This window comes from Rhamphochromis longiceps, linkage group LG7 (assembly GCF_057381845.1).
Source record: "Rhamphochromis longiceps isolate RC_006_pf linkage group LG7, R_longiceps_female_GT1.1, whole genome shotgun sequence".
Classification (NCBI taxonomy): domain Eukaryota; kingdom Metazoa; phylum Chordata; class Actinopteri; order Cichliformes; family Cichlidae; genus Rhamphochromis; species Rhamphochromis longiceps.
This window is the reverse complement of record NC_140563.1, coordinates 17,712,690-17,738,062: the sequence shown is the minus strand read 5'-3', so window position 1 is coordinate 17,738,062 and position 25,373 is coordinate 17,712,690. Positions and strand designations below refer to the sequence as shown.

The 25,373-nt window shown below is 39.9% G+C and overlaps 2 protein-coding genes across 11 annotated transcripts in view; both read right to left on the bottom strand.

Moving 5' to 3' along the window:
- Positions 1 to 7,571, bottom strand: part of cntn1a (contactin 1a) — a 65,864-nt gene extending 58,293 nt beyond the window's left edge. For both annotated transcript variants that reach the window (XM_085412660.1, XM_085412656.1), the window contains exon 1: positions 7,436 to 7,571. The gene's annotated coding sequence lies outside the window, so the exon portion shown is untranslated. The remainder of the gene's footprint in view (positions 1 to 7,435) is intronic.
- Positions 7,572 to 13,374: 5,803 nt separating this feature from the next.
- The window catches only part of LOC146665148 (neuronal cell adhesion molecule-like), a 79,384-nt gene continuing 67,385 nt past the window's right edge, over positions 13,375 to 25,373 (bottom strand). For 3 of the 9 annotated variants that reach the window (XM_085412649.1, XM_085412650.1, XM_085412648.1), the window contains exons 24-29: positions 22,115 to 22,174; positions 21,770 to 21,880; positions 20,200 to 20,361; positions 19,390 to 19,521; positions 18,484 to 18,562; positions 13,375 to 15,614 (exon numbers count right to left, since the gene is read on the bottom strand). In XM_085412649.1, the coding sequence (XP_085268775.1) occupies positions 15,368 to 15,614; positions 18,484 to 18,562; positions 19,390 to 19,521; positions 20,200 to 20,361; positions 21,770 to 21,880; positions 22,115 to 22,174 (791 nt within the window). In that variant the 3' untranslated portion in view covers positions 13,375 to 15,367. The remainder of the gene's footprint in view (positions 15,615 to 18,483; positions 18,563 to 19,389; positions 19,522 to 20,199; positions 20,362 to 21,769; positions 21,881 to 22,114; positions 22,175 to 25,373) is intronic. The other 6 variants (XM_085412646.1, XM_085412647.1, XM_085412645.1 and 3 more) reach the window with 3 other exon arrangements.

The following is a 25,373-nucleotide window of genomic DNA, read 5'->3' as shown; positions in this document are numbered from 1 at the left end:
GTAACATTAGTATGAGTAGTCTAAGCAATAAAAAGAGCAGGTAAGCAAACAGAACAGATTGAATAATGGACAATGCAGTAGCACTTGCTGAGGCTTCTAGTGCTATACTTCCCATCTCTGTCAAGGGTAATGGGATTTCTTAGGTTTAAATGCACTTCACTCACTCTGTGTAGCCAATAGGAAGCTAAACTATTGATCCACAAACAATTTAGCTGTCCAGCTGTCCAGAAAGGGGAAAAACAGGGTGCCCCTAAACGTATAATTAGGCTTCCTGAGAGATCAACTTCTTCAGTATTCGAGCCACGTACCAGGAAGCCTTTCCCTTGGGGCTCTTTCTGCTATTAGCCTTCTATTACTTACAGTTCTACAATCCCTCACCCCGAAGTTTAGGGCCTTAATAAGCTAAAGAACTAAGATACATCTTACCAAGGACACTTTGGGTTAATGCAAAAATCTTCACTGACCCTCTCATTCTGTCATCTCCAACAGGCCACTGTTTTTCCATAGCTTTCATAGCTCCGGTTTAGTATGCTGTCAAGGCAACAGTGCATGCATCATCACCTTGAGGCAGCTTTTAGTCAGCTAGCATGAAAAACAGCATATAGTATACATGAAAGGCAGTGCTATATGGAGAAGAGTGTAGTCATGCTTGGAAGCCTTGCAGGCTGAACTAGCATGCAGATGAATTTGAGTTCTTGTCCTCCACACATGCTCACAGCACCATAGCAACAGGCCTTGCTCAAAGGCCCCAAGAGCAGCAAGGCCCCACCGAAAAAGACACTTTCATACTTAATAGGGGGCGTTCAGTCCACCAACTTCTTTGTCCTCAGCGCTATAACATAACAATGCAAGCAATTAAAGTTTAACTTCACACGCTCATAATGAACACTGATTAAATAGCTTCAGTGTTTTCCAAGAACCATTCCTCCTGCTCCACCAAGCAGCTAAAAAAATTCAATGTTTCAATTATTTACTTAATCTATGTGCGCTCATTTTATTTCAGCTCAGTCTGGGAGTACTCCAGGCATTTACATTTGTGCTAGTTTCTCTCCTGTGATCTGCTGTTCCCCCGAGTGTGTTTGAGTCTAGTTCACCTTGTTTGTGAGTGAGAGAGTTGGAGTGAAGCACGGAGCGTGAAAGAGCAGAGACGGGGTGAAGCTAGGGTTATACTTTTTGCATCGGTGAGTACCTGAGGATCCACTTTGGCCAGAGTGGTAAAAATATCTTCATCGAAGAGTACACGTGAGGCACTGAACTTTCACCCCCAAAACCTCCACTTTGTTGTGATCACACTGATTTGTTCATCCCACTACCTCACAAGGGCACCAGCTCTGCATGCATCCAAGTGGACTTCAAGCGTACTCGAAAGATGCAGCAATCTGTGCGCACACAGGGGTATAAAGCTCCCCTTTTTCAAGTTGATAAAAACTTGTTAGCAAACTGTAAGTATAACAGCCCAAAGCAGTCAACCTGTGGAAAACCATAAGGGTTAAATTCAGTTCCTCAAAAAATAATGCTAAATGCTAGATTTTATGTGCAGATTATAGAGGAAATGTAACCTAGTTATATGTAGTGTACACATGCTGGCAAAAAAAGATACTTTTTTTCAAGTTTTTAAACATGCAAAACATCTCTGCTCTGTGCCAAAAGTCATTCATTTTCTTCTTCACAAAATGCTTCTGATTCCTTACGATTTGCAATTTATTAACATGCTTTGTAACACAGTGACATAAATTAAAATCTCAACAGATTGGGAATTTCCTTGTAAACAAGATTTTCATTGTAACCCTCTGGTTAGAAATCCCAGTGAATACATCAGACACGCTCTGCTGATTTTCAAATTGCAATCGAAAGTCATCTCGTACAGGACCGAAATAGAGCACCGAGTTGTTTGGCTGCACAGCTTCTCAGCATCCCTGTAAACAAAGTATCTGACTACACCTACAAAGGTGCAAAAACAGATGGCTCTAGGCTCCCACGTGGGAAGTGAGTCCACTGCGTGTAACATAATATTTCTGCTTAGCTAAATAGAAAAGGGGGCAATCTGAGACTTTAAAAAGTGGTATAATTAAGACCCAGTCACAAAGAGAGGTCTGAAATTGACTACTCCATTAGAGAAAACTGTCCTCTGAATTTGGTAACCTTGCAAAGTGATAGCTTAAACTCTTTATCATTATTAAATACTAAACACTTAAATACAAGCTGAAAAGAACTGAGCTGTAATGAACTATTTAATGAACTCTTCATATTACTGCATAAATGAAATATCATCAAGATAGATGAGGGTTGCTCTGCTAATGAGGAAACAAACAATGTTTAGGGCTGGCACCATAATGAAGGAAGACAAATATTATCAGAAATAACCTAAAAGAAAATTCCTGTTCACAGGAGCACACATTTGTAATCTTGCTCTAATTGACTGGATAAATCCCATAAGATTTACTTTGATTATAAAGCCTAAAAATATCTCAGAGAAAACCAAGTGAAACATCAGAGAAAAGAAATGAAATCTTGTCAGATTTAACCTAATTACAGATTTAAACTCCTCTTAAATGTCACCAAGATCATCGACTTGCTGAAAAATATATATTTTATGAGGTACAGATGTTCTAGAACTAAATGTTCTAAATTTTATAAATGTTTTTTCATCTTTATTTTTTTTATTTTATCTAAATTACTCTCTTAACTTACCCCAAAAAGCTAAAGATGGCTCTTCTTCTTCTACTCATCCTGTATGCGTGCGATAACACTTTGATAACACTGATCGATATCCACCCTTTTTAAGTGGAAGGGGGAGATAACTGATGCTACCTGCTTGTCTGGTCTGCATTATCTTAATGAAAATTAAGATAATGTTTATCTGTCCACCAGTGACACGTCACTTTGGGCAGACAGATAAACAGGAAGAACCATGCATTACTAAAGAAGCTTGCCACTTTATGCAGACTCACACAGATTAGAAGAAGATAACAAATTTTATATCTCTTTTTCTATATATACATATCTTGAGGGTAGCTTATTTTTCTGTCTTTAGAACTAAACCACTCCAGTCTGCATTTGCAAAACAAACCAGAAGAACCACATGAGCCAACTCAGCACTTAGCAGAGTCACATAGATTACACGAAGAAGAACAGCTATACAAAGGGTAAAAAAATAAATAAACTAAGTCATTTCTTTTTTGTTTTCCTATCTTTGTCCTTCACCGGGATCTTCAACGCTATAAATAGACATGTCATTTAGCAGGTGATATCAAAAAAATCTATTTTTATCTTTAGTATTGTTCCGCGTTTGTGTAAACTAACAGAAGGCTGTTCATGCAGGTTGTAGCCTCTTTTTTTAAATCATGAAGTAGACATGCCAGATGCAAATCATATCTTTCTAGAGCAGGGGTGGGCAATCTCAGTCCACGAGGGCTGGTGTCCCTGCAGGTTTTAGATCTCACCTTGGGTCAACACACCTGAATCACATGATTAGTTCGTTACCAGGCCTCTGGAGAACTTCAGGACATGTTGAGGAGCTAATTTAGCCATTTAAATCAGCTGTGTTGGTTCGAGGACACATCTAAAACCTGCAGGGACACCGGCCCTCGTGGACTGAGATTGCCCACCCCTGTTCTAGAGAGTCAGTCACATTTTAAAAATCATACAAGCTAAATCCAGTGTAGATGATTAATTGTTCATAGGCAGCATTGGCTTGGAATTAGAAATAAGTAGCCTCCTGGAGCATTATTATCATCAGATTCACAGGAGTAACAGTAGTGCTGTAAGTGAATGAGCTGTAAATGAGTGCTGTAAGACTAAACACACCAATGAAAGAAAAGGCCTAAACTCTGGACTCCTACAGCAAGGGGTTTCTGTGGCTCTGTATTTCTCTGTGGGGTCTTTTGCTAGCATGGATTGGGTTCGCTTGTCACCGTAGAGAAAAGGGTTACAGCAAATCTCACAAGCTGACCTGATCAATGACATATCTGTCTTGGAGGGAATCGGCTTTTGGACAATGAGAATGCCTCCACCAAAAGGGCATGATGTACACTATATATGAAAATAATGCATGTGAATCATGTTGTATTAAATAAGGCTTTTAACTAGTGAGTTAAACCATAAATTCATTTATTTATTTTACTGAGGTCAAAATGAATCTATTCTTTTTCTGAGACTTTTACGCTCTGATTTCTGCTACCAGGGGATTCGCCACCTGTTGGACATTAAAAAGAATGCAGATTTGCCTTTGAGAGCCCTGTATCCATATTTATATACAGTCTATAATGATATGCTTTGGCCTTCTCAGTAAACAGGACCCAACTGAAGATTTTAGACTAAGGTGTTAGACACCACACACTGGCATTCAATTTGATATCACATCTGACAAAAGAAACACTAACTTCTTACATTTGAGAAGACAAAACCAGCAAAACCAAAGTGATTTGTGATTTGGCTTCAGTTCTAACCTGCACGGCTCTTATATCTCCCTAATGGCTCTGCAAAATAAATAAGTATCATCCCATTACAACACTGTAAGTGCAGCTGAATACAATTACACTTGCATTAGCTTTATAGAATTGCACAAATTAGATGGGTTAGCAACACGTGGTGTGCAAATATCCACTATGCTTATGAGTTCTTGGTAGTGCTGTCTTTCTATATAGGATCTATATGATAAAAAGCATGCAGAGAGCAGGGTGCAGCATACACTGGCAGAATCATGCCTAGTGAAAACTGTATTCAGATAGCCAAGGATGGCAGATGGATACTGAAGCCCATTCTAGTTCTAAACTATGAAGAGAGAGGTCTGTCTCCAGGCAAGCACAGAAGACGTCATGTCTCTCTGCCTCACCACCGTACCATTAGTGAAGCTCGCTATTGATTGATGGTGTGTAAATTGCTGAGCAATCTATGGAAAGCATCAAGACGACAGCATTTCACGTTTTGTCAGCAGGACACAGAGAAGCACTCTTACAGCAAAGACAGCAAGAAAGAGCGGCGTTTGTGCGCGTGTTCCTCGCACAGTGTTCAACGTCATGGGCTGTCTCGTCCCGCTGCATCCTCTCGTAGCACATTCACCCTTACAATGAGGCAAGTCTACAAGATGTATTCCCTTCAGCGTATCTGACACAGCACTCAATGTGAGAGAACAAACAGCATCTAACAAACTTGTCCTACTGCTGCCAAATGCTATTGTTGCCAATCAGTTTAGCGTGTTTTTGTGAAAATCAAAGGTCAAATCTATCTTCTTCAGTTAGGCTAATGCTCCGGTCCAGGAATTTGTAGTGCAAGGCTTGGAAGGACATCTGGAAACAATCTAATCTCCTAAAGGGACTCTCAAATCTTAGATTGAAAACATCCAAGGTTCTTTTTGATGCTCATATCAAGCGAGTAGTGTTTTAAGGACAAGGGGAATGAACCAAAAATCTCTTTGTGCCTTATTTTCATATAAAAGTCTCATAATATGTCTGCAGTAAAAAAAAAAAAAAAAGGCTAAATCCCAGATAAGAAAAGACCATTTCTCTCCCTCCTTCTCATATTCACAAGTTAGATGTTGAGTGAAGCAAAGTCTCGATGGGAAAGTTCACATTCAGGCCAGCTCTATCTTCTGCCTCAGGTGAGGTTCACCTGTCTACATCAATACATTGCAGATACATGTGACTGATGCTTCAAACCAAAGAAGAAATACTGTAAGTGCATGTTTATGTTGAGTTATTTGACTGTGACACTAATGGAGGCTGAGCCTGTCCTGTGACGCCGACACGCATCAAAAACCAGGGACATCTTACAGGATACTGTGGTATGCCGGGCCAGTGTGCTGGCAGAGAACAGCTTATTTCAAAATTCAGAACAGAGACATTTTGCTGTGGAGCCAGGGGATAAAACGCAAGATGCTACTTTGCACACACAAGGATAGCCTACTTCTGTGAAGAGTAAATTCATTCACTTGGAGGAGAGTGTCTGTCCTCGGGGTGTCCACGGGGTAGCACAGAATGCATTAACAGCAGCAAGCTTACAAGATTCATAAAGCTCGCCACCTGACAGGCGCCAATGGAATCCCTGTGACATTTTGTGCCACATTAGAGCTCTGATTCAGCCAGGACACACACAGTGAACAATCCTTCACTTGCAATGAGTGGTGTAAACAAAGTCAGAATGAAAATGTAGGCCAGAAATATCTAGCCTATTCACAGAGGATTTTCAAACCTCAGCAAATAACCTGAAAATACTTCGAGTAATTACACTGTGAACCACATAATGCAAAGTTGTGGCTGCTTAAAATATCTTTTGCCCTGACCGCCAATCAAAGCAGTTCATTGGGGCCACTCTTTAGCATCGTAATGAATACTATAGCAGTGTAAAAGCCAAGACATTAAGTTATTCAGTAGTCATGGAGACATAGATCAGGCAGTCTTAACGATGTCAGTTATTTTTTGCCAGACTTGAGCCACTGCTGCTATTAATGAGCTCATAGGTTACAATATTCTCCAATCCGTGGTGAGCCCCATACATATGCAGAATACCAATGTATGTCATGAATCATCATATCTGGGATTTTTTTATATACATAATTGGACTGTGTCCCCAATGAGTGCAATTTTATACACATTTTATGTATTTTTTTTATTATTAATATTCAGGCTACATGTTGGAAGTCTCTTTATAAATGTCCCAAAAGCCCCTGTTGAGTCTCTAAGCCTGAGTTTACCAACATAACATGAGCAGTTCCTCTTCACTAAAACCTAGTCTGGTGAGTCAGGACGCGCCCATGACTCCGTCTCCAGCACCTGACAGAAAGACCCTGCAATGGGCCATTACGAAGCGTTACGGCTCAGTCTGCTGGTAAAGATGACATACAGCCATTAGTCTCAATCAATCGTGGTGCTGAAACCGGGAAGTGGGTTATACTCCCACCCCAGATCAAAGTGTTTACGGATGCCTCTTCATAATTTCTTGGCTGCGAGGGAGCCAGTAGTTTGAATCATCATCGGTATGTGCAGCGCTACCAGGATATGGCCTCTGGCGTGTTTTCATTTATCTTGACTTATACGTTCGGACTTATTACTTCAAAACAGATGCGCAAAAAAGGGGAAAACACATCACGAACCCACCATCGAGTGTGTTTTGGGAGGTCAGGATGTACAGATGCTAAAAAAGCAGCATCCCCGCCACGCACGCCGCGATCATATTGATCACGTTATCTGTCTGGATCTACATGCAAAAAAATCATAAATTCTTTTTGGGTTTTTTGTCTTTTTCGCGTCCAAATCGTTACATATTTCTGCATTGCGGGCGGCTGAATGAGCTCAATCTCATCCGCGCATCCCACTTGCCCGTTGTAAACAACGCTGATTTCCCAGCTGTCAAAAAAAAAGCTGCACCCGGCTTCTTCTGAAATAATGTCAAAAAATCAGTTCTCACGCTGTCTGCTCAGCGCTCTCCTCGTCCTTACCTTGCGTAGCGGGCAACTGCGTCCGTCCGTCCGTCCGTTGTGTCCTTCAGGATGCTCACACCTGCTCAGCACCGCATCGCCGGGCGCTCAAGATCAGGGAAAGAAACTGACGGAGCCGCGGTCCTGTCCCCGTGGACTGAAAGAAGGGTTATGGCGGCTGACTTAGGGGGGCGCTAGACCTGCTCGTTCCACATGACCACAGTGGACCCCGCAGTGAAGCCCAGACCACTTTCAGATCAGAGCAGCCCATGAAGTTTTTCTTTAGTTATTATTTAACATAAAATGATAAAGGGGCTGTATTAAAATAATTTATTCTGTCGCCTACTGGGAAGTTTTAGATCTCTTCTTGATTTAAATGAGGGAGAACATGATTTATATATCTTCTTGAGATATGTTTTCCCCTTTTGCCCTTTAAAAAAAAAGTAAATGAAATGATACATATTAAAACTCAGCAGCACATTCTGACATCCAGCAGACATAAGCAAATGAAGCCCATTTGAAGTAATTTTTGACTGCTAAGCGTTTGCCTCAGTTCAATACTCACTATCTTTTAACTCTGATTTTCTCTCCTTGGAGTCTGTCCCAGATATTAATGCATGTACATGCACAGATCAGTTTGTTTTTAACTAATAAACGGGATGAATAATGAATTTGGTTGCTCCGAAAATGTAGTGTTCTTGAATAACCTACACATTTTAAACATCTGTGGGTATTAAGTACAGTTCCCTACAGCTCATTACTGGTGGCAAAGACAGAAAAAACTATAGTTCCTGTTGCTAGATTTGGTTAACCTCCATCCCTCTACCATCTCTCACGTGATGCCAACATTAACCTTCAGTGGTCTCATCCCTAACTGGACCAGTCTCATACACCTGAGTCCCATCAGTTAACACTTGCTCTCTGATATCTTTTGTTCTGCTTTTGCTGCACAGAGGATTTGTCGAATACTTTGAGACCAGTTTTAATGAATGAGAATCAAATTTGTCTGCCTCCAAGAAATAAATAACAAAACACGGACGTATAAATAAATATCTCAGCCCTTCATCGGTCATCAGTTCTGCTTTACCGACTGAAATGTATGCACACAGAAAACTTTTTTAAGACAAACTGGTTCCTATGGAATAGTGTTTATTTTGCAATGCATATGTGCACTTGGAAGCTGATTTTTAATGTGCTTGTTGGATGATTTGTGCTGTGCCACAAACTAAAAATTCCATCCGCTGTTTTGGGCTTGCAGCTAAACTCTCAGACAAAAAATCGTAAATCTTGGATGGATAAATTGATCTGCGTGTCTGCACACTGCTGAGAAACGAGTGTGACGGCAGTCTGCATATTAACTGTCAGCTTGTTGTTCATCGTGCCGATATCAAAAGGGCACCTCTACTAATTACAACGCCTTGCCCATGTGTCAGTCTAAACATGAAACCATCTCAATCCCCTGGGATTAGATCTAAATCTTGGATGTAAACACCAAACGCCAAGTAATAATCTGCGGTGGCAGAAGCCTATAAATAATGCAGGAATCCTTGAGAAAGAGCAGGGCAGAATTAATTGAAGGACTTAGCCTCTCTGGCTAAGATATCAAAGAAGTTTTTTTTATGCCTTCTTCTTTTTTTAGTGTGATCAGAAACGGACTTTACATTGAGGGTATGGCCCTCAATGTAAAAGGCAGATCAAGCTGAGTGTAGCAGCTTTGTTCCCCAGAGATATAGTTATTATTCAGACTTTTAATCAAGAAGCGATTGTTTCCTCTCAGATGGCAACTCAGTGGATATATCATTAAAATCATGACACTCCATAGAAAATCACCAAGCCGAAGGGACTTGGTAAGACTGAAGAAATTTATGGCAGCCAAATACAGTAGTGTAGTGCATGGCCCAAAAGGATATTATTCTGCATTAGGGTTATCCAAGCTCTAGTTGTCTTCAACCCAAAGACAAGCACTGTTGTTCCTCTTACAACATGGCAGTGCAAATAGAGACAGATCCTGCTGGTGAATTAGAATGTTACAAGGTCGGTATCTGGGGTGGATAAGAGGAACGGCAAACACCCTGCTGTCTGGAAAGAATGGGTGGCTGACATCTATCTGCCTGGCAAAGGGGGAGGAGGAAAGAGGGACACGAAGAAGCATGGGAGGAGGGGGGGTAAATGTAATTTAGCCTCCGTGATCTCCACAGGGGCCCGTGCAAAGGTAACCCCCACCCATCAACCCAAATACACATGGGATATAGTCGGGGGTGCACAGGGAATAAGAATCAGGGTGTGGAAAGGTTATTATCCTGGTGTAATCTTGATAATAAAAAAAAATGGGGGATGGGTTTTTAGAGATAGTTAATACCAGATCAATAGAACAAAACACTCATTTTTGTTCAGTAAAAACTCCCACCACATGAGCTCATTCCCCCCACCTAAAGGAAAACAGTTATTTGGATACACTCATATTCATCCGAGAAGAGATGATTTCACTCCTACTGCTGTGGTTTTCAATTTCAGGTTAAACAAATCTACCAGTCAGGCTAAAAATACTTAGTCTTGACAGATGTGTGTGTGTGTGTGTGTGTGTCTGCGTAATGCGCATGTGTGTATGTGACTATGTGTTGGCTAACCATTTGTCAGCCATATGGAAATGTCACAGAATAATCATAAACAATTATCCACCCCAGCTCTCAAAGCTTCAGAATAGGGCAAATTTACATAAAGAGACACAAAGGCTCTGTCACTTACATACAAAAGAACAGACCCCCTGAAGCTTAGCACACACTTAAAATGTATCAGAAACTAAATGTTGATGCTTTTCTAACACCCTCGTTTCATATCCTTGATTCTTCATAACTTACATGGATGCTTAAAGACTCTTAGCATCTGGTATGCAAATGGGCTGCTTTAAAGCTGTTTGCAGGTTGTTTGAAAACAGAGGATCACAAGAAGGCTGTGTAATGATATTTTTTCCCTATTGGAAGTAGACATAAACCAGCTGTAGATCAATTTAAACCAGGCTTTCTACTCAGTGATAAATCAAAGTCCTGGACACAGACAGATCTGGGAACGGTTAATGGGTGCTATGGCAGACGTACAGCCAACACAGGATGAATCCACTGAAGACTGAATGATGAATGGGAAAATGGAGGAGGGGGGTGACTTTGAAGCAGCGGGAAGGGAGGCTGGTGAGATGGTTGGTGGAGACCAGGAGGGTAATGGGGCAGCTGCTTGTTTGATGGTAATGATTGCCAATCAACAGACAAATAATGTGATTCTGCTGCCATGGAATAAGCCTCTTACAGGAAGTCCAGCTATTCGAGGACTAGGGATGTTAACAGAAGGACTAACAACTTCATAGGCTTTCAGCTAAAATGTAGAGTGATTGTGCGGATTGTAATTTGACTACACTATTCGGTAAGGGGATATACATATGTGGCATTTTCTCTTTTTACAGCATCATTAAAATAGTTTTGTTGACAGTTTGCATCATGCAGACTGTGCATTTGCCAGTAAGCTTTTAAAAGCCTGTTGCTTACTCCAGCCATCGGTGTAATTGCCTCACGTCACTAGATGGCAGTAAAGTCAAGAGGTAAAATCTGTCAAATGGAAACAAATTGACAGACAAGTCCTGTGGCTGAAGGTCATAAGGTCATTGAGATCACCACTGCTGCTCGGAGAATGCTGTTTATTTTAAATAATATAGCCTTTGTTCCAGTTGCAATTCACAACAGTTCATTTTTTTTTCATATTCTCCCCGTGACCAGGTCTCATTTTGGACCCCCCCCAAGTATTTTCAAGACACTAGATAGCAAGCTTCCCTGCTTCTTGACACCACTGCTGTGTGATAAAGCACCAGATGGTGGGTTGCTATCTCAATATTTCTTGATAGTGCCCATGATGGAAGTGGCCACGAGTAAGCTCCAAAAAGGTGGAGTCCAACTACTGTGTTGCAAAAGACCCTATAGAGGCTTCCCCAAGGAGTTTCAGGAAGTATCCATATTAGTCTGTTTCTCAGCTTTTGCTCAATGTACATTCATTGATGCAGTTTAGATCATTTGGCTAATTTCACGGTCCAATATCCAAGAGCCCATTTGAAGATTTAAGATTTAAGTCAATACAGCAACACAGCACAGAGCAGTTATCTAAACTCTGCATCCTCACTGTGGATGATGGATACAGCGGCTCCTTTTGAAAAATAAGTGCTTGACTCCGAATTATAACTCACAAACGCACATCTTAAAGCAGAGAATTCATAAGTTGAAGAGGAAATTACGTCTCATTAATATTGATCTATTTTTCAAAATTAAGCAAGCTTACTATTCATCTCTGAATGAAGAAAATAAGAACAACCCCAGCTTACTTCTTTTCACTGTAGCCAGGCTGACAAGAGTCAGAGCTCCACTGACTCTTCCATTAGTCCATTAACCTTAACTAGTAACAACTTAATGAATTTCTTCACAAATAAAATTTTAACCATCAGAGTATAGAAACAGCTTTAGTTAAGAGTTGTGCCTCATCACATGAAGGTGTGGGTCATCATCAGCAGAGGTTTCGAGTGAAACCATTGTGAGACCTTCCCTCAACCTATTGTGTGAGATGTGACGTTAAGGCGCCTGGGAAGGGATCTCAAAACTGCACTGTAGGTGGCAGACAGTTGGTGTCGTGAGCCATCTCCTGTGTTCACGGATAGTCGTTCACAGTGGACATAGATGACTTCTTCCCCTCCTCTTTCAAACCATCGGTCTTCTCTGTCTGAAACGTGAACATTGGCGACCTCGAAAGAGTGACCTTTATCCTTTAGATGCAGATGTACAGCTGAGTCTTGTCCTGTCGAGGTGATTCTTCTATGTACCATGCATTTATGCAGTGGCTGTTTGGTTTCTCCAGGGTAGAGGTCTAAGCATTCGTCGCTGCAGTGCACACCATATACCATGTTGTTTACATTGTGGTTGGGAGTTTTGTCTTTGGGATGAACAAGTTTTTATCTGATTGTGTGGATGGGTCTGAAGTGCACTTGGATGTCATGCTTGTAGATGCCACGCTTATGAGCCATGCTTTAGTGCTAAATTTATACTCTTCTTATGGACACTGACCGTGGACTTATTTCTGTGCTTGTACTCCAGCTGCAGTATTCGATACTATCGACTATAATATTCTATTACAGAGCAGTTGTTTGAATCACATTTACCTAATAGACTACAATTTGTTCATGTAAATGGGTAGACTTCTTTACACAATAATATTAATAAGTTCCTTAGTAATATTAATGTTTAGTTCTCTAGCTTCCCTTTGGCAGTATCATGAGAAGCCATATCATAAATTTTCATTGCTATGCAGATGACCCAACTTTTTCAAACCATGAAGCCAGATGAGACACATCAGTTAGCTAAACTGCAGGAATGTCTTAAAGACATAAAGACCTTGTTAACCTCCAATTCCTGCTTCTAAAAATGAAAAAAGTTATTGACAATTAATGGCATTACTTGCCCTCAAACAACACTTCGAGGAATTTTGAACTCTGTTCTGGTCATTGACTTCTCTTCATTGGTTCCCTGTTAAATCCAGAAAGGAATTTTAAATCCTTCATTGAATCCTGTTTCTGGGAGAGGTTTTTTCCTGATAAAAATGACTTTTTCTTTCCCACTGTTGCCAAGTACTTGCTCATATAGGCTTGTCTGTTTGTAGGGTTTCTACCTTATAATATAATGCACCTTGGGATGACTGGTGTTATTTAGTGGTATATAAATAAAATCGAATCTATCATGTTAACAACTGTATTTTATTAACTACGATCCAGTAGCTACTTATTGTCTATTAACTAGCACTTATTAAAATTATCTCAATACAAACTTGACCTTTTTACATATCTGAGTTTTTAGAAGCCTCACCAAAGTGATTTTGATAGCCAAACTGAAAATGGTACACGGTTTTTATTATGTGGTATTGTTATGAGCTGAATCAGAAATCAGAAATTATGCAGCAATTAAGACTCAAGACAGTGTTTGTTATGGAGTACTGAATTTAAATGCATTCACAGCATGACAAGGCAATGACATTTTAAGCCTGAAAACAGATAGTTATTTATTCATTCATTATTTCCTGCAGCTTGAGTTCCATACTTTCACTAAAAGGAAAAAAAATATTACATAGCGATAAAGAAAGAGTCTGTTAGTACAAATCTGTTTCTTAAATACAAAAAAAACATTTGCAATACTGTCAGAAAAGAGCATAATTTTAGAAGTATATTGAGACTTAGCAGAACCAGTACAAATCAGAATAGTATAATTTTGTGCATCATGATATCGACATTGTAAAACAGCAGGATTATATAACTTGGCATTCAAATCAGAAAGCAATAAGAATCTGACTGTATATGCAATTTTCTGTCCAGTTAGTTACAGTACAATGTACACTGTGCACAGCAAGTAGAAATGAATATGTTATATATATATATATATATATATATATATATATATATATATATATATATATATATATATATATATGTTCTCTACAAGTTGTCTATATTTATAATATTCCTACCAACAAGTTAAGCCATATCGTGCATGATATCGTCGCTTAGACTGCTGTAAAAGCTGCTTGTTCCTGTACAATCAATTAAGATATTTACAATTTCAACAAATATTCTACATGTCTTTAAAAAAATAAAACTTGATGCAAGTTAAGAAAAACTAAATCTTGATCCCATCCAAAGGCCCTCAAGAGCAGTTAGTAAATGCGAACAACTTTTGCTTAATAGGAGTTGAATTAATGTGCTGTGTCCACAACCACACACAAACACAAATATCCATACACTGCAGAAATACCATTAGGTATTGCAGGCATTTATACATCAGTGGTGGTTCTTACAATGTTTTCATTTGATCCAGTGCAGTGTTTTACTTTTCAAAGAAATCAAAGCCAGTCCTGTGTCTTAAAAAAAAAAAAGCCAAGCACATATTAATTATTCGTCCATCCACAGGGTGCTCTTCTCATGCTTATCTTATCCATCCTTGGATGTGACTTCTGCATTTCTCCCATTGTCTCTGTTCCAGACACTGAAGGCCAGAAAGAGACTTTGCAAGTGAATCAATGCTTTAAAGAAAAGGCACTACCTGCTGAAGGAGCACTTGCAGGGACTGAAGCAAGCTATCACACCATCAGCTATTCCCTACTGGCCTTCAGATCAAGCACAATAAGAGGAGGTCACATGCAGGGCAAAGGTCATGAGGTCATGTGACATGCCATGCAGCACTTTAGCCTCCTTCTTCATCGTCGCAGTGTGACAGCGACTACAGATGAGGACGTATCAGTGCAACACTCTGAATTATAACATGTGCACTGCTCTCAAATTCCACTGTGCAGAATGTTCACTTCATTAAATATAACTTTACATATGCGCTGTACAACATCTTCCTTTTAAACGCACCATGGGAACTGCCTTAATGTAATAGATTACATAGCATTTTTCTGGTACAAGTTTCTGGGTTGGAAAAAAATATACATGGAGTAGTAGAAATTTACTGTAGACAATGCCCCCTATTTGAATAGATAATATGACAACCATCAACACAAACAAATATAGTTCAGACAATAACTGCATAGTCCATATCAGATTTCTGGTAAAAATGCAATAGTTGTTAATATTAAAGTGTTGATTAATATATGGATTTATGGAACTGTCATGAACTGTTAAAGTTATGGCTGAGCTGGTTACTTCCTAAATGTCGCTCAGGGTATAATTAGCTAAGGTTTTCCAAGCTTCTCCATAAGACATCCGTGTGAAAACATAAATGTCTTTAATGAGTTTTACGTTTCATTTATGGAGCTGGGTATACATGTTTGATCATAAAGCCATGCAGTGTTGGGACAGCCCTGTAAGAGTGATGTAGGGATTGAGGGGGCTTGAGTAGTCAGTGCATCACCCCGCACCGTTCTGTTAAGACCGACTGGCTACACAAAAGAGTTCAAGGAGTTCATGGCTTTTATAGGGGATGGGGCCTCCGAGCTCTCATGGCCCTCAGCAGTGTCCCTACTGGCACTCTTTCCACTATACTGCCCGATAAAGGAGCCATCCTCGTTGAACTGTCCGTCTCCTCCTTCACCGTAGTCAACTAAACTGTCGTCACTGTCGTCTCTCTTAACTGTCCCATTAGATGGCGAGCGGCTCCCTTTTAAAGGTTTATGGTCCTCATTGTCACTGAAGGAGAAAATAACATGCAGGCATTACAGGTGAGATGATGTGACAGATGCAATAAGGAGAATAGTGATCACTTTTTTTTTTTAGATGGAGCATAGAAGAGCCAATTGTTGCTTTTACCACAACCTACCCCTTAAGTTCGGTAGATAATGGCAAAGTTGTTATATGAATATTAATATGCAGCAATGAATATAAAATACATTTCAATGCACATTCGGGTTGCTCCATGTCTAAAAAATGTTAGCCATGAATGATTAGCTGGTTTCCATCAGGCAACGGGGGAATAAAGCTCAAGCAATCATACCCTTTTCAAATTCCCCCTGAAACCAAATATGAAGTGGTAAATGTGCTGTTTGACAAAAGCATTTTTCTCCCAAGGCAGAGACTGTGATGAAAAACAGAAAATCCAATGAAATGACGTGAATAAAGGAAAGTTTAAGCCAAGTATCCCTGCCCCCAAAGCAAGCACGACGATAAATCACAAGTTGGCAAAAATGCATGGAAAGTCCGCAAAGAAAGTTTTCTTTGGGTATCAGATAGTTGAGAACATTGCATATACACGACTTGAACACCAATGAGATCGCAAAGCTTTCACAATGCTGAGATGCTCCAAAATGGAAAGACAATAAATGGTATGCAAAAGCATTTAGGGGACATGACGGGAATAGAATAGCCACAGATTGCTGACGGCTTATTTTTTGAAGCACTGCACATAATGAAGGCTTTGTGACAAAATATTATACACGATGACAGCTGTGAAAGATAGCAAGCATTTTTCTCCGCAGTGACTTCATTACCCACCGACCCTTTACACATGCTACATTTACAAAACCCTTCACCGCCGCCAATCCCCATCATTGCCCTTACCTTTCCTGAGACCTACACCCCCTGCGTTAGGATGACGACGTCACTCTGAGATCAAACACATTCCTACATTTTACATTTCTGTAAGTCTGGCACTTTAACAGGCAAATGTGCTTTGTACAAGTACAGATTGATCTAAAAATACAGTATACTCTCCAGCAGTCAAACAAGAACAGCTCAGTTGACTTAAGTAATGCCTTTATTGACATACTGTAAGGTTCCAGCTGAGTGTAATGAAACAGCATGGATATAAAGAATACTCTCACAAAGGCACTATAATATTTATACACTTTGCCTTGTGATTTGTCTATTGTGTTTTTACAGCCGATATCCATTGGAGAGATTATCTCGTGGTGTAAATACTACAGACTGGTGGTATTCTAGATTTAAAAATATATCAACACTTTTCTGTGTAACATATTTATTTGTGCCAAACACTTCCAGTGCTGTCTAAAAACCAATAACAACTCATTCGTGAGCCACATTGTTACAATGGGCAAAAAGCTCCTTAATTATGATGAACATGAACTCTGTTATTAAGCTGATTCCCACATATTCTATCCTGATTCGGTGCAGACTTACAAGCACAACAAACTGGCTATTGAAAATAGGCACCCCAAAAAATACACTGTCTTTGAGATACTATTCCTTGTAAACTACAGTAGCCAGCTATTTTAAGAAGCTCTTTAAAGTTAAAGTAACCTGTTTTTAGAAATTTAAGTCTTCACTGGAAATGTAGGAGTTGCAATGGAGAGCTATAGATAAGCGGGAGGATTGGGCAGTAGTGCGAAACAGACGACTATTCTGTTGATCTTTTCCCAGAAAAATAAAATCTAGAATAACACCAATCATAAATGATTTCTACTAAAGAATGGCTATTGGCCTGTTGTAAATAGCATTAACCAGCTCTGTCCTCTCAGTGTTGATTGCTTCCCTCAAGCGTGCTGACAATTTCATAACATACCCATATGCATCTATATACTGTATATCTATATCTATCTATCTCTCTATATATAAACAATACTTCCATTCAACACATTATTGCCTACAGCAAAATTTCATACATAATATCAAATCTTAAAACCATGCATATCACATTTTTATATATAATTAATGATATGTATTTATCGCACATCTTCCGTCTCACATAAAATCCATAGAACAGATTCATGTATACATAATACAAAAAGGAATATAAAATATAAAAGCAAGACCATCTTAGAAATTCACTTATAAAAAAAAAGAATATTCAAAAATGCTAGTTTTACAGAAGTAAAGTGCTTAATTGTTCTGTATTCTGCATGTGATTGAAGAAGCAGCCTAGAAAAAGGATGCTGACAAGCATAGCTGGATAACTGAAGTGACAGTTAACAGGACTGACCATTTCAGAGATTTTCAATCCTATCAGGGTCATACATATATATATCTATATATATATATATATATATATATATCTATATATATATCTATATATATATATATATATATATATATATATATATATATATATATATATATATATATATATATATATATATTATACATACAATGTATATGATTAGCTTATTAGTTGAAAAGCTTGGGGTCAGTTAGGGATGTGTTGCAAATGAAAGTAGCTTATACTGTTTATTCCTGACAGTCTTAATTGTAATGTTAAAACACCCTAAACCACGAATCCCCTGAACCTGAAGAATCCTGCACACATATCAAGCACACATAAAGTCCAACACAAACAGCATCCAGGGTGTCCCAGAATCCAGAAACAAAATCTTGTACTTCACGGTGGTAGAAGATCAGACTGGGTTACTTCCTCTTGTTGTTTTGACTTTAGTTAATGGTGATTCTGGTTGATTTTTTTTATTAGTTTTAAGGGTTGAGAAGTAGGAGGGCGAGCAGAGCTCCAGCACAGAGTGTAGATTTAGGAAAGAAAGTGGGAACACGGGGCAAGTGGTTGATGGGTACAATCTGCTCTGGGGACTCCAAAGGCTGGGGCACTTTCTCTCACCTGTATTCCACAAAAGTACAGTCGTCATCTTTCATGGGCTGGAACTCAGGGTCTGTGTGGGCATCCTCCTTCTCTTTGACTGGTGAGATACAGGAAGCGATTTAGTCAAACTGGCTTTTAAAGAATTGTGAGAAACAACATGTTTCTTAAGCGATATGACGAAGACAGTCGTTCAACATCACCCATGAAATTCAAAAACCGTACCCGAACTTAAATTTGGCCGACCTCAACTTCAAGCTCCTGTACCTGTAGACTGTTCTTCCCTGTCCAGATGCTTTTTTTTTGTTTCTTTACTGGAAAGTCTGTTCTGACCAACACATTTTAATTTAAAATTTTGAGGGAGTTGACTGAATTGATTGTTGAATTGATATGGACAAAAGAGCTTGCTTGCATGCGCCACAGTTCACATCTGAATGTTCTCTGAGATGTTACACAAGAAATATGTGTTGACAGTCTGACTTGGGAGTGAATTGATTGTTAACAAGTCACATCACTGTGACATAGAAATTCATGTTTTCAGTCCAAGTTTGTGGTTATGTGCAAATGGTCAGAACAGGACTTCTGCATCTAAAACACCAGGAACACTAGGAGAGGTGAATTGAAGGGGAAATGGGCCAAATAGAAATAAGGTATGGTTTTCACTCTTTATAGTTGGACTCACAAAACCTGACTGTAATTTATGGGTTCATTAAAACTGATTAATGTGTGAATCTGACAACAGTGAATAAACCCTGTCAATACAAAAAACCTATTCTCCATTAATGTGAGATGTACACTTCTTTAATGAATGGTTTGATCCAAACTATGTAGGAGTTTGTAACTGTGCATTTTAAAAAGTTCTGCTCTAATAAAGTTGTTATTATAGAAACAACTGTCTTTTTTTGTGGTGATTGTGCCATTACTCACCAGGGTACTTCCCTCCTTTATTTCTCTGGATGAAGCAGATAATGAGAAGGATCAGGATGAGCAGAGCAATTGCACACATGAGGCCAATGAACCATCCCTGAGTGGCGATGTCCACCTGTCTGCTTGCCACAGCTGTCCAGAGAAGGGGAGAAAGACTTAACATTTACACTTGCACTATTTTAACATCTCATCCCCAGTAGCGAGGGAAAACAGCAAAAATTATCCACAATATGTGCTAAAACAAACATGGAAGATCAAGTCAGCGTTTGAGCAGATATCCCATCTGATATGATGAATTTTCAGGTGACGAGTGAATCAAGATTGCATATTATTATTGACAAAGACTTTAACGTTAGATGAGCTAGACAGTTCCTAACATTATCCTATCCGTGACTTGAGCCCGAATTAGTAGTAGTACACAATCAAAGAAGTAACATGTACACACAATTACAGACACACACGCAAACACGGACAGTGACATACAACGTACGTTAGCACGGGTGATATTAAGTCAAATAAAATACTAAAAACAGACTGAAATTCTATATTAGAATATCCACTTCTAAAATCCCCAACAGTGCGACACTGACATTCATTATGCATTAACCAGAAAATCATGCTGTATGTTCTGTCCACATCACTACAGTACATGTCTGGCATATAGAACAACCACATCACATCTGTTAAATCCATGCTCGATTCTGTATAAATATACAAAAGCACAAACTACTCCATACGCGACACACGACAAAGTGTAAGGCCAGGCTCAGCCACACCGAGGTGGAGGCGAACATCCAGGAAGTGCCTCACCTGGGAGAGTAACCAAGAGCTCCTTGGAGTGGTGGAATTCTTGGTCGTGGTGACCCAAAGCCACCAAACGGACCCTATAGCAAAGGCCCCCCTTTAAGCCTTTCAGCGTTATGTTCTGAGAGCCATTCACAAACTCTGTATTCCAGTCCTCTTCACTTTCACCTGCAGGAGTTATGTTCATCAAGAGAAGTATGTTTGAAGGAGCGAACACAACTTCAAAAAGGCCATGGAGATCATGACATTATGGGAACTAATTGTCTGAAAAGAGCATCTACTGGTATGGCATTATGCTGCAGGCAAATGTTAATATTCATGGAGTTCTAAAAAATCCATTAAGTCTATGAATGAATTATTATTGTGTCCCCGAAAGCTCAATGCACTGCAACTTCAGAAAAGCTGCAAAGTGAGAAAAATCATTTCACCATTTTGATAATATGTGTGCTGTTTAGAAAATACTGAATTCAAAAAAATAACTAAGCTGTAATGGGCTTTCTCATTTTTAAAACTTGCTACTTTTGGATTAGGTTGATATAAAAGTATATTTTCTGTTCTTGTTCCATTGCCATGAAAGGTGGTACATAGCGATAAATGTAACTGAAATACATAAAAAAGTGCTTTTCTAGCTTTACAATAAAAGTCATATTCTCCCATTAAAAAAGTGATTTTACTGATAAATACGACACTTTCACAAAAGGTTAAAACCAGAACAGTTGCCTCAGGCATTTTATATTGTAAGGTAAAGACCATACAATAATAGAGCGAATCCCATCAATCAGATGACTCTATGAGCACTTGGCGACAGTGGGAAGGAAAAAAGCCCTTTTAAAAGGAAAAGCCCTCTGATACAAAGAGCAGTAGAGAGACTTTTCATCTACTTTCAGCTTTACATCAAAACTTTCAAATGTTCACAAATTGTTTTTGACTACCTTGAATTTAGTTAAAAATCATGTAGTAGCCTAAGTAAGTAAAAGTACATTCTCACAGAATTGGCGGCATAGTTGCAGACAAAAATGCCGTATACGTTATCAAACTGGTGGTGATCCTCTTTTGCGCTGAGCTTTTAGGGCCACTGCACGTACACAAATGGTAATGAGCTGAATGTGAGATGTGTTGTGACTGATGACCACAATAATTAGGCTTTTGATAGCAAAATTTTGCAAGATTATGATCTATTATTGTGATCTTCCCTAAGTGAATCTATTAAAATGGTAGGTGTGAGAGAGCCATACTACAGTGCTGTTCATCCTCACTGCAGGTGGATAAAAACAATGGAGAGCACTTCAGTCAAATTCAGCTAGCATAATAGGAAATGTTTGTGCTGCCTTTTATGACGTTTGTCTACATACGTTCCAGCCAGATTGCCAAGGGAACTGCACGCATTTACAGCACTGGGTAATTAGCAATCCAATCACAGAAAGCGTTGTTTATCACATCCGGGTCTGCACTGGCCAGAGCCAGCATCAGCATGACTGCCAATATTTCTATTCACCTGCATAAGCCAATAATGAAGTAGGAGTCTCTTGCCACCTGTGAATGGAATTGAGAAAAATGTTGCCGTTTCTTTGCTTACTGTCATTTAGTCTGTATTGTGCACTAAAGTTTTTCTCCGGGCCCCAGTACTCCCAACTGATCAGGGCCCAGTCTTCCCCGATCATGGAGCTAATGTTTCCGAAAGGACTTGCTGAGCACACAAGAGAAAACACAACCATCAACATGAGTCTGTTGGTCAAAGGACAATCCAATAACTGTCAATCAAATATTTTGCTTTTGCTACAGTTAACATTAAGTGCACCAAGCTTCACCAAATCTAGTTTCTCACTGCTTTAACTATGCCAACAAAAACAGAGGACAAACATAACTAATCATCACTAATCAACAGACACTGAGGTTACTAATATCACAGCAGAATCTGTACCCTTGTGGGGTGGACCATGTGGAGGTGACCGTGCAATAGGATGAAGGGATTGGGTGCTTCCTGTAAACAATATGAAGAGGGGTAGAGATGGAGCCACACACACGTGAGACACACACACAGAGACACACAGAGACACCACAGATGCTAAAGTCATTATACAGAGAACACAAAGTTCATTGGCATGCCATGCGAAGCCCCTGGCATGCAGCAGGAAAGCATCACCAGCGGCCACTGAGGAAGAAGTAAGAAGGGGGTCAAAATCACCAAAGGCACAGCGAAAAAAAAAGAAGAGAAAAAAAAGATGAAGAGCAGCTGAGCACTTTGAAAAGACTCATCTAGTTTTATCACATGGCATTAAAAAAGCACATGTCACAGAGCATCTTTATCTGTGCAGCTTTGAACTTTTCCCTGCTTTGAACTCCTCGGCCAAGCATTCTGGTTGGCCACAGAATTGGACAGAGGCGAAGGGAAACTGCTCAGAGGTGAGGAGCGCATGCTTATGGTGGGTTTTGCAGCTTTAGCTGTATGTGTAAAACAATCATTTGTCTAGAAACACCACATTTCTGTCAACCTGTGATATCAGAGCCTGCAGAGAGAAACAGGACAAAGAGAAACAACCGGACAGGGATCATTATGAGAAGACAACCACCCACATCCCCAAACTGTCTTTTTTTTTAGACATTTATGTGGTTGTGCTGTGTAACTTGAAAGTGTTATTTATATATATATATATATAGTGAAAAGGTATTTGCATATTTGTTACACTGAAATGTTTTATGTCAAACAAATTTTAGTATTAGACAAATATAACCTGAGTAAATACAAAATGCAGTTTTAAAATGATTTCATTTATTAAGGGGAAAAAGCTATCAAAACCTAACTTCCCTCAGTGAAAAAGCAATTACCGTTCTCTTGTTAAGTCATGAATGAACTGTGATTAACCACAAAATCAAGCTGAGCCACACCCAGTACTGATTACTGCCAGACCTGTTGAATCAAGAAATCATTTAAATGGAACCTGTGTGACACAGTGAAGTAGGCTTAAAGAACTCAAAAAGCAACACATCATGCCATGATCTAAAGAAACAGCTGTGGAAAACAGTTGTCAAACAAAGTCACTGACATCCATCAGTCTGGTCTGGTAAGGGTTGCAAAGACATTTCTAAGGCTTTGAGAATGAACCACAAATGGAGAGAATCTGGAACACTGGTGAACCTTTCCTGGAGTGCCCGGCCTATCAAAATTACTCCAGTGCATCGATGACTCATCCAGGTAAATGGTAAATGGACTGATCCTTATATAGTGCTTTTCTACTCTCCCGGAGCCCTCAAAGCACTTTATACAGCATGCCACATTCACCTATTCACACAAGCACTTCCTTATATGCTTTTAAGTGCTTACTAACTAACAATCACACTCATTCGTACTCCAATGGATGCATCGGAGAGCAACTTGGGGTCAGTATCTTGCCCAAGGATACTTGGCATGCAGAATGGGAGAGCCAGGGATTGAACCACTAACGTTCCGATCAGTAGATGACCTGCTCTTCCTCCCGAGCTACAGTCACCACAAAAGGTTTGCATCCCATTAAATCTGGTGTAAAACTAACTTTCATAAAAAGAACATCATAGCAACACTCAAACATGGTGATGGCAGTGTGATGGTTTAAGGCTACTTTGCTGCATCAGGACCTGGACGACTTGCCGTAATTGATGGAATCATAAATTCTGCTCTCTACCAGAAAATCCTGAAAGAGGATTTCCAGCCATCAGCTCATGCCCTGAAGCTCAAGCATGCTTGGGTTATGCAGCAGGACAATGATCAGAAACAACCTCTGAATGGCTAAAAAAAAACACCTCAACCAAGGTTTTAGAAAGGCCTAGTCAAAGTTCGGAGGCTTTGGCCTGACCTTAAATAGGCTGATCACACTCAAAACCTTCTAGTGTGGATGAATTAAAACAATTCTTCAAGAAGAGTGGGCCAAAACATCCACACAATGTTGTGAAAGACTGTTGTCATTTATCACAAACGCTTGATTGCAGTTTTTGCTGCTAAAGATGGCACAGCCAGTTATCAGGTCTACAGGGAGTGCAGAATTATTAGGCAAATGAGTATTTTGTCCACATCATCCTCTTCATGCATGTTGTCTTACTCCAAGCTGTATAGGCTCGAAAGCCTACTACCAATTAAGCATATTAGGTGATGTGCATCTCTGTAATGAGAAGGGGTGTGGTCTAATGACATCAACACCCTATATCAGGTGTGCATAATTATTAGGCAATGTCCTTTCCTTTGGCAAAATGGGTCAAAAGAAGGACTTGACAGGCTCAGAAAAGTCAAAAATAGTGAGATATCTTGCAGAGGGATGCAGCAGTCTCAAAATTGCAAAGCTTCTGAAGCGTGATCATCGAACAATCAAGCGTTTCATTCAAAATAGTCAACAGGGTCGCAAGAAGTGTGTGGAAAAACCAAGGCGCCAAATAACTGCCCATGAACTGAGAAAAGTCAAGCGTGCAGCTGCCAAGATGCCACTTGCCACCAGTTTGGCCATATTTCAGAGCTGCAACATCACTGGAGTGCCCAAAAGCACAAGGTGTGCAATACACTCAGAGACATGGCCAAGGTAAGAAAGGCTGAAAGACGACCACCACTGAACAAGACACACAAGCTGAAACGTCAAGACTGGGCCAAGAAATATCTGAAGACTGGTTTTTCTAAGGTTTTATGGACTGATGAAATGAGAGTGAGTCTTGATGGGCCAGATGGATGGGCCCGTGGCTGGATTGGTAAAGGGCAGAGAGCTCCAGTCCGACTCAGACGCCAGCAAGGTGGAGGTGGAGTACTGGTTTGGGCTGGTATCATCAAAGATGAGCTTGTGGGGCCTTTTCGGGTTGAGGATGGAGTCAAGCTCAACTCCCAGTCTTACTGCCAGTTTCTGGAAGACACCTTCTTCAAGCAGTGGTACAGGAAGAAGTCTGCATCCTTCAAGAAAAACATGATTTTCATGCAGGACAATGCTCCATCACACGGGTCCAAGTACTCCACAGCGTGGCTGGCAAGAAAGGGTATAAAAGAAGAAAAACTAATGACATGGCCTCCTTGTTCACCTGATCTGAACCGCATTGAGAACCTGTGGTCCATCATCAAATGTGAGATTTACAAGGAGGGAAAACAGTACACCTCTCTGAACAGTGTCTGGGAGGCTGTGGTTGCTGCTGCACGCAATGTTGATGGTGAACAGATCAAAACACTGACAGAA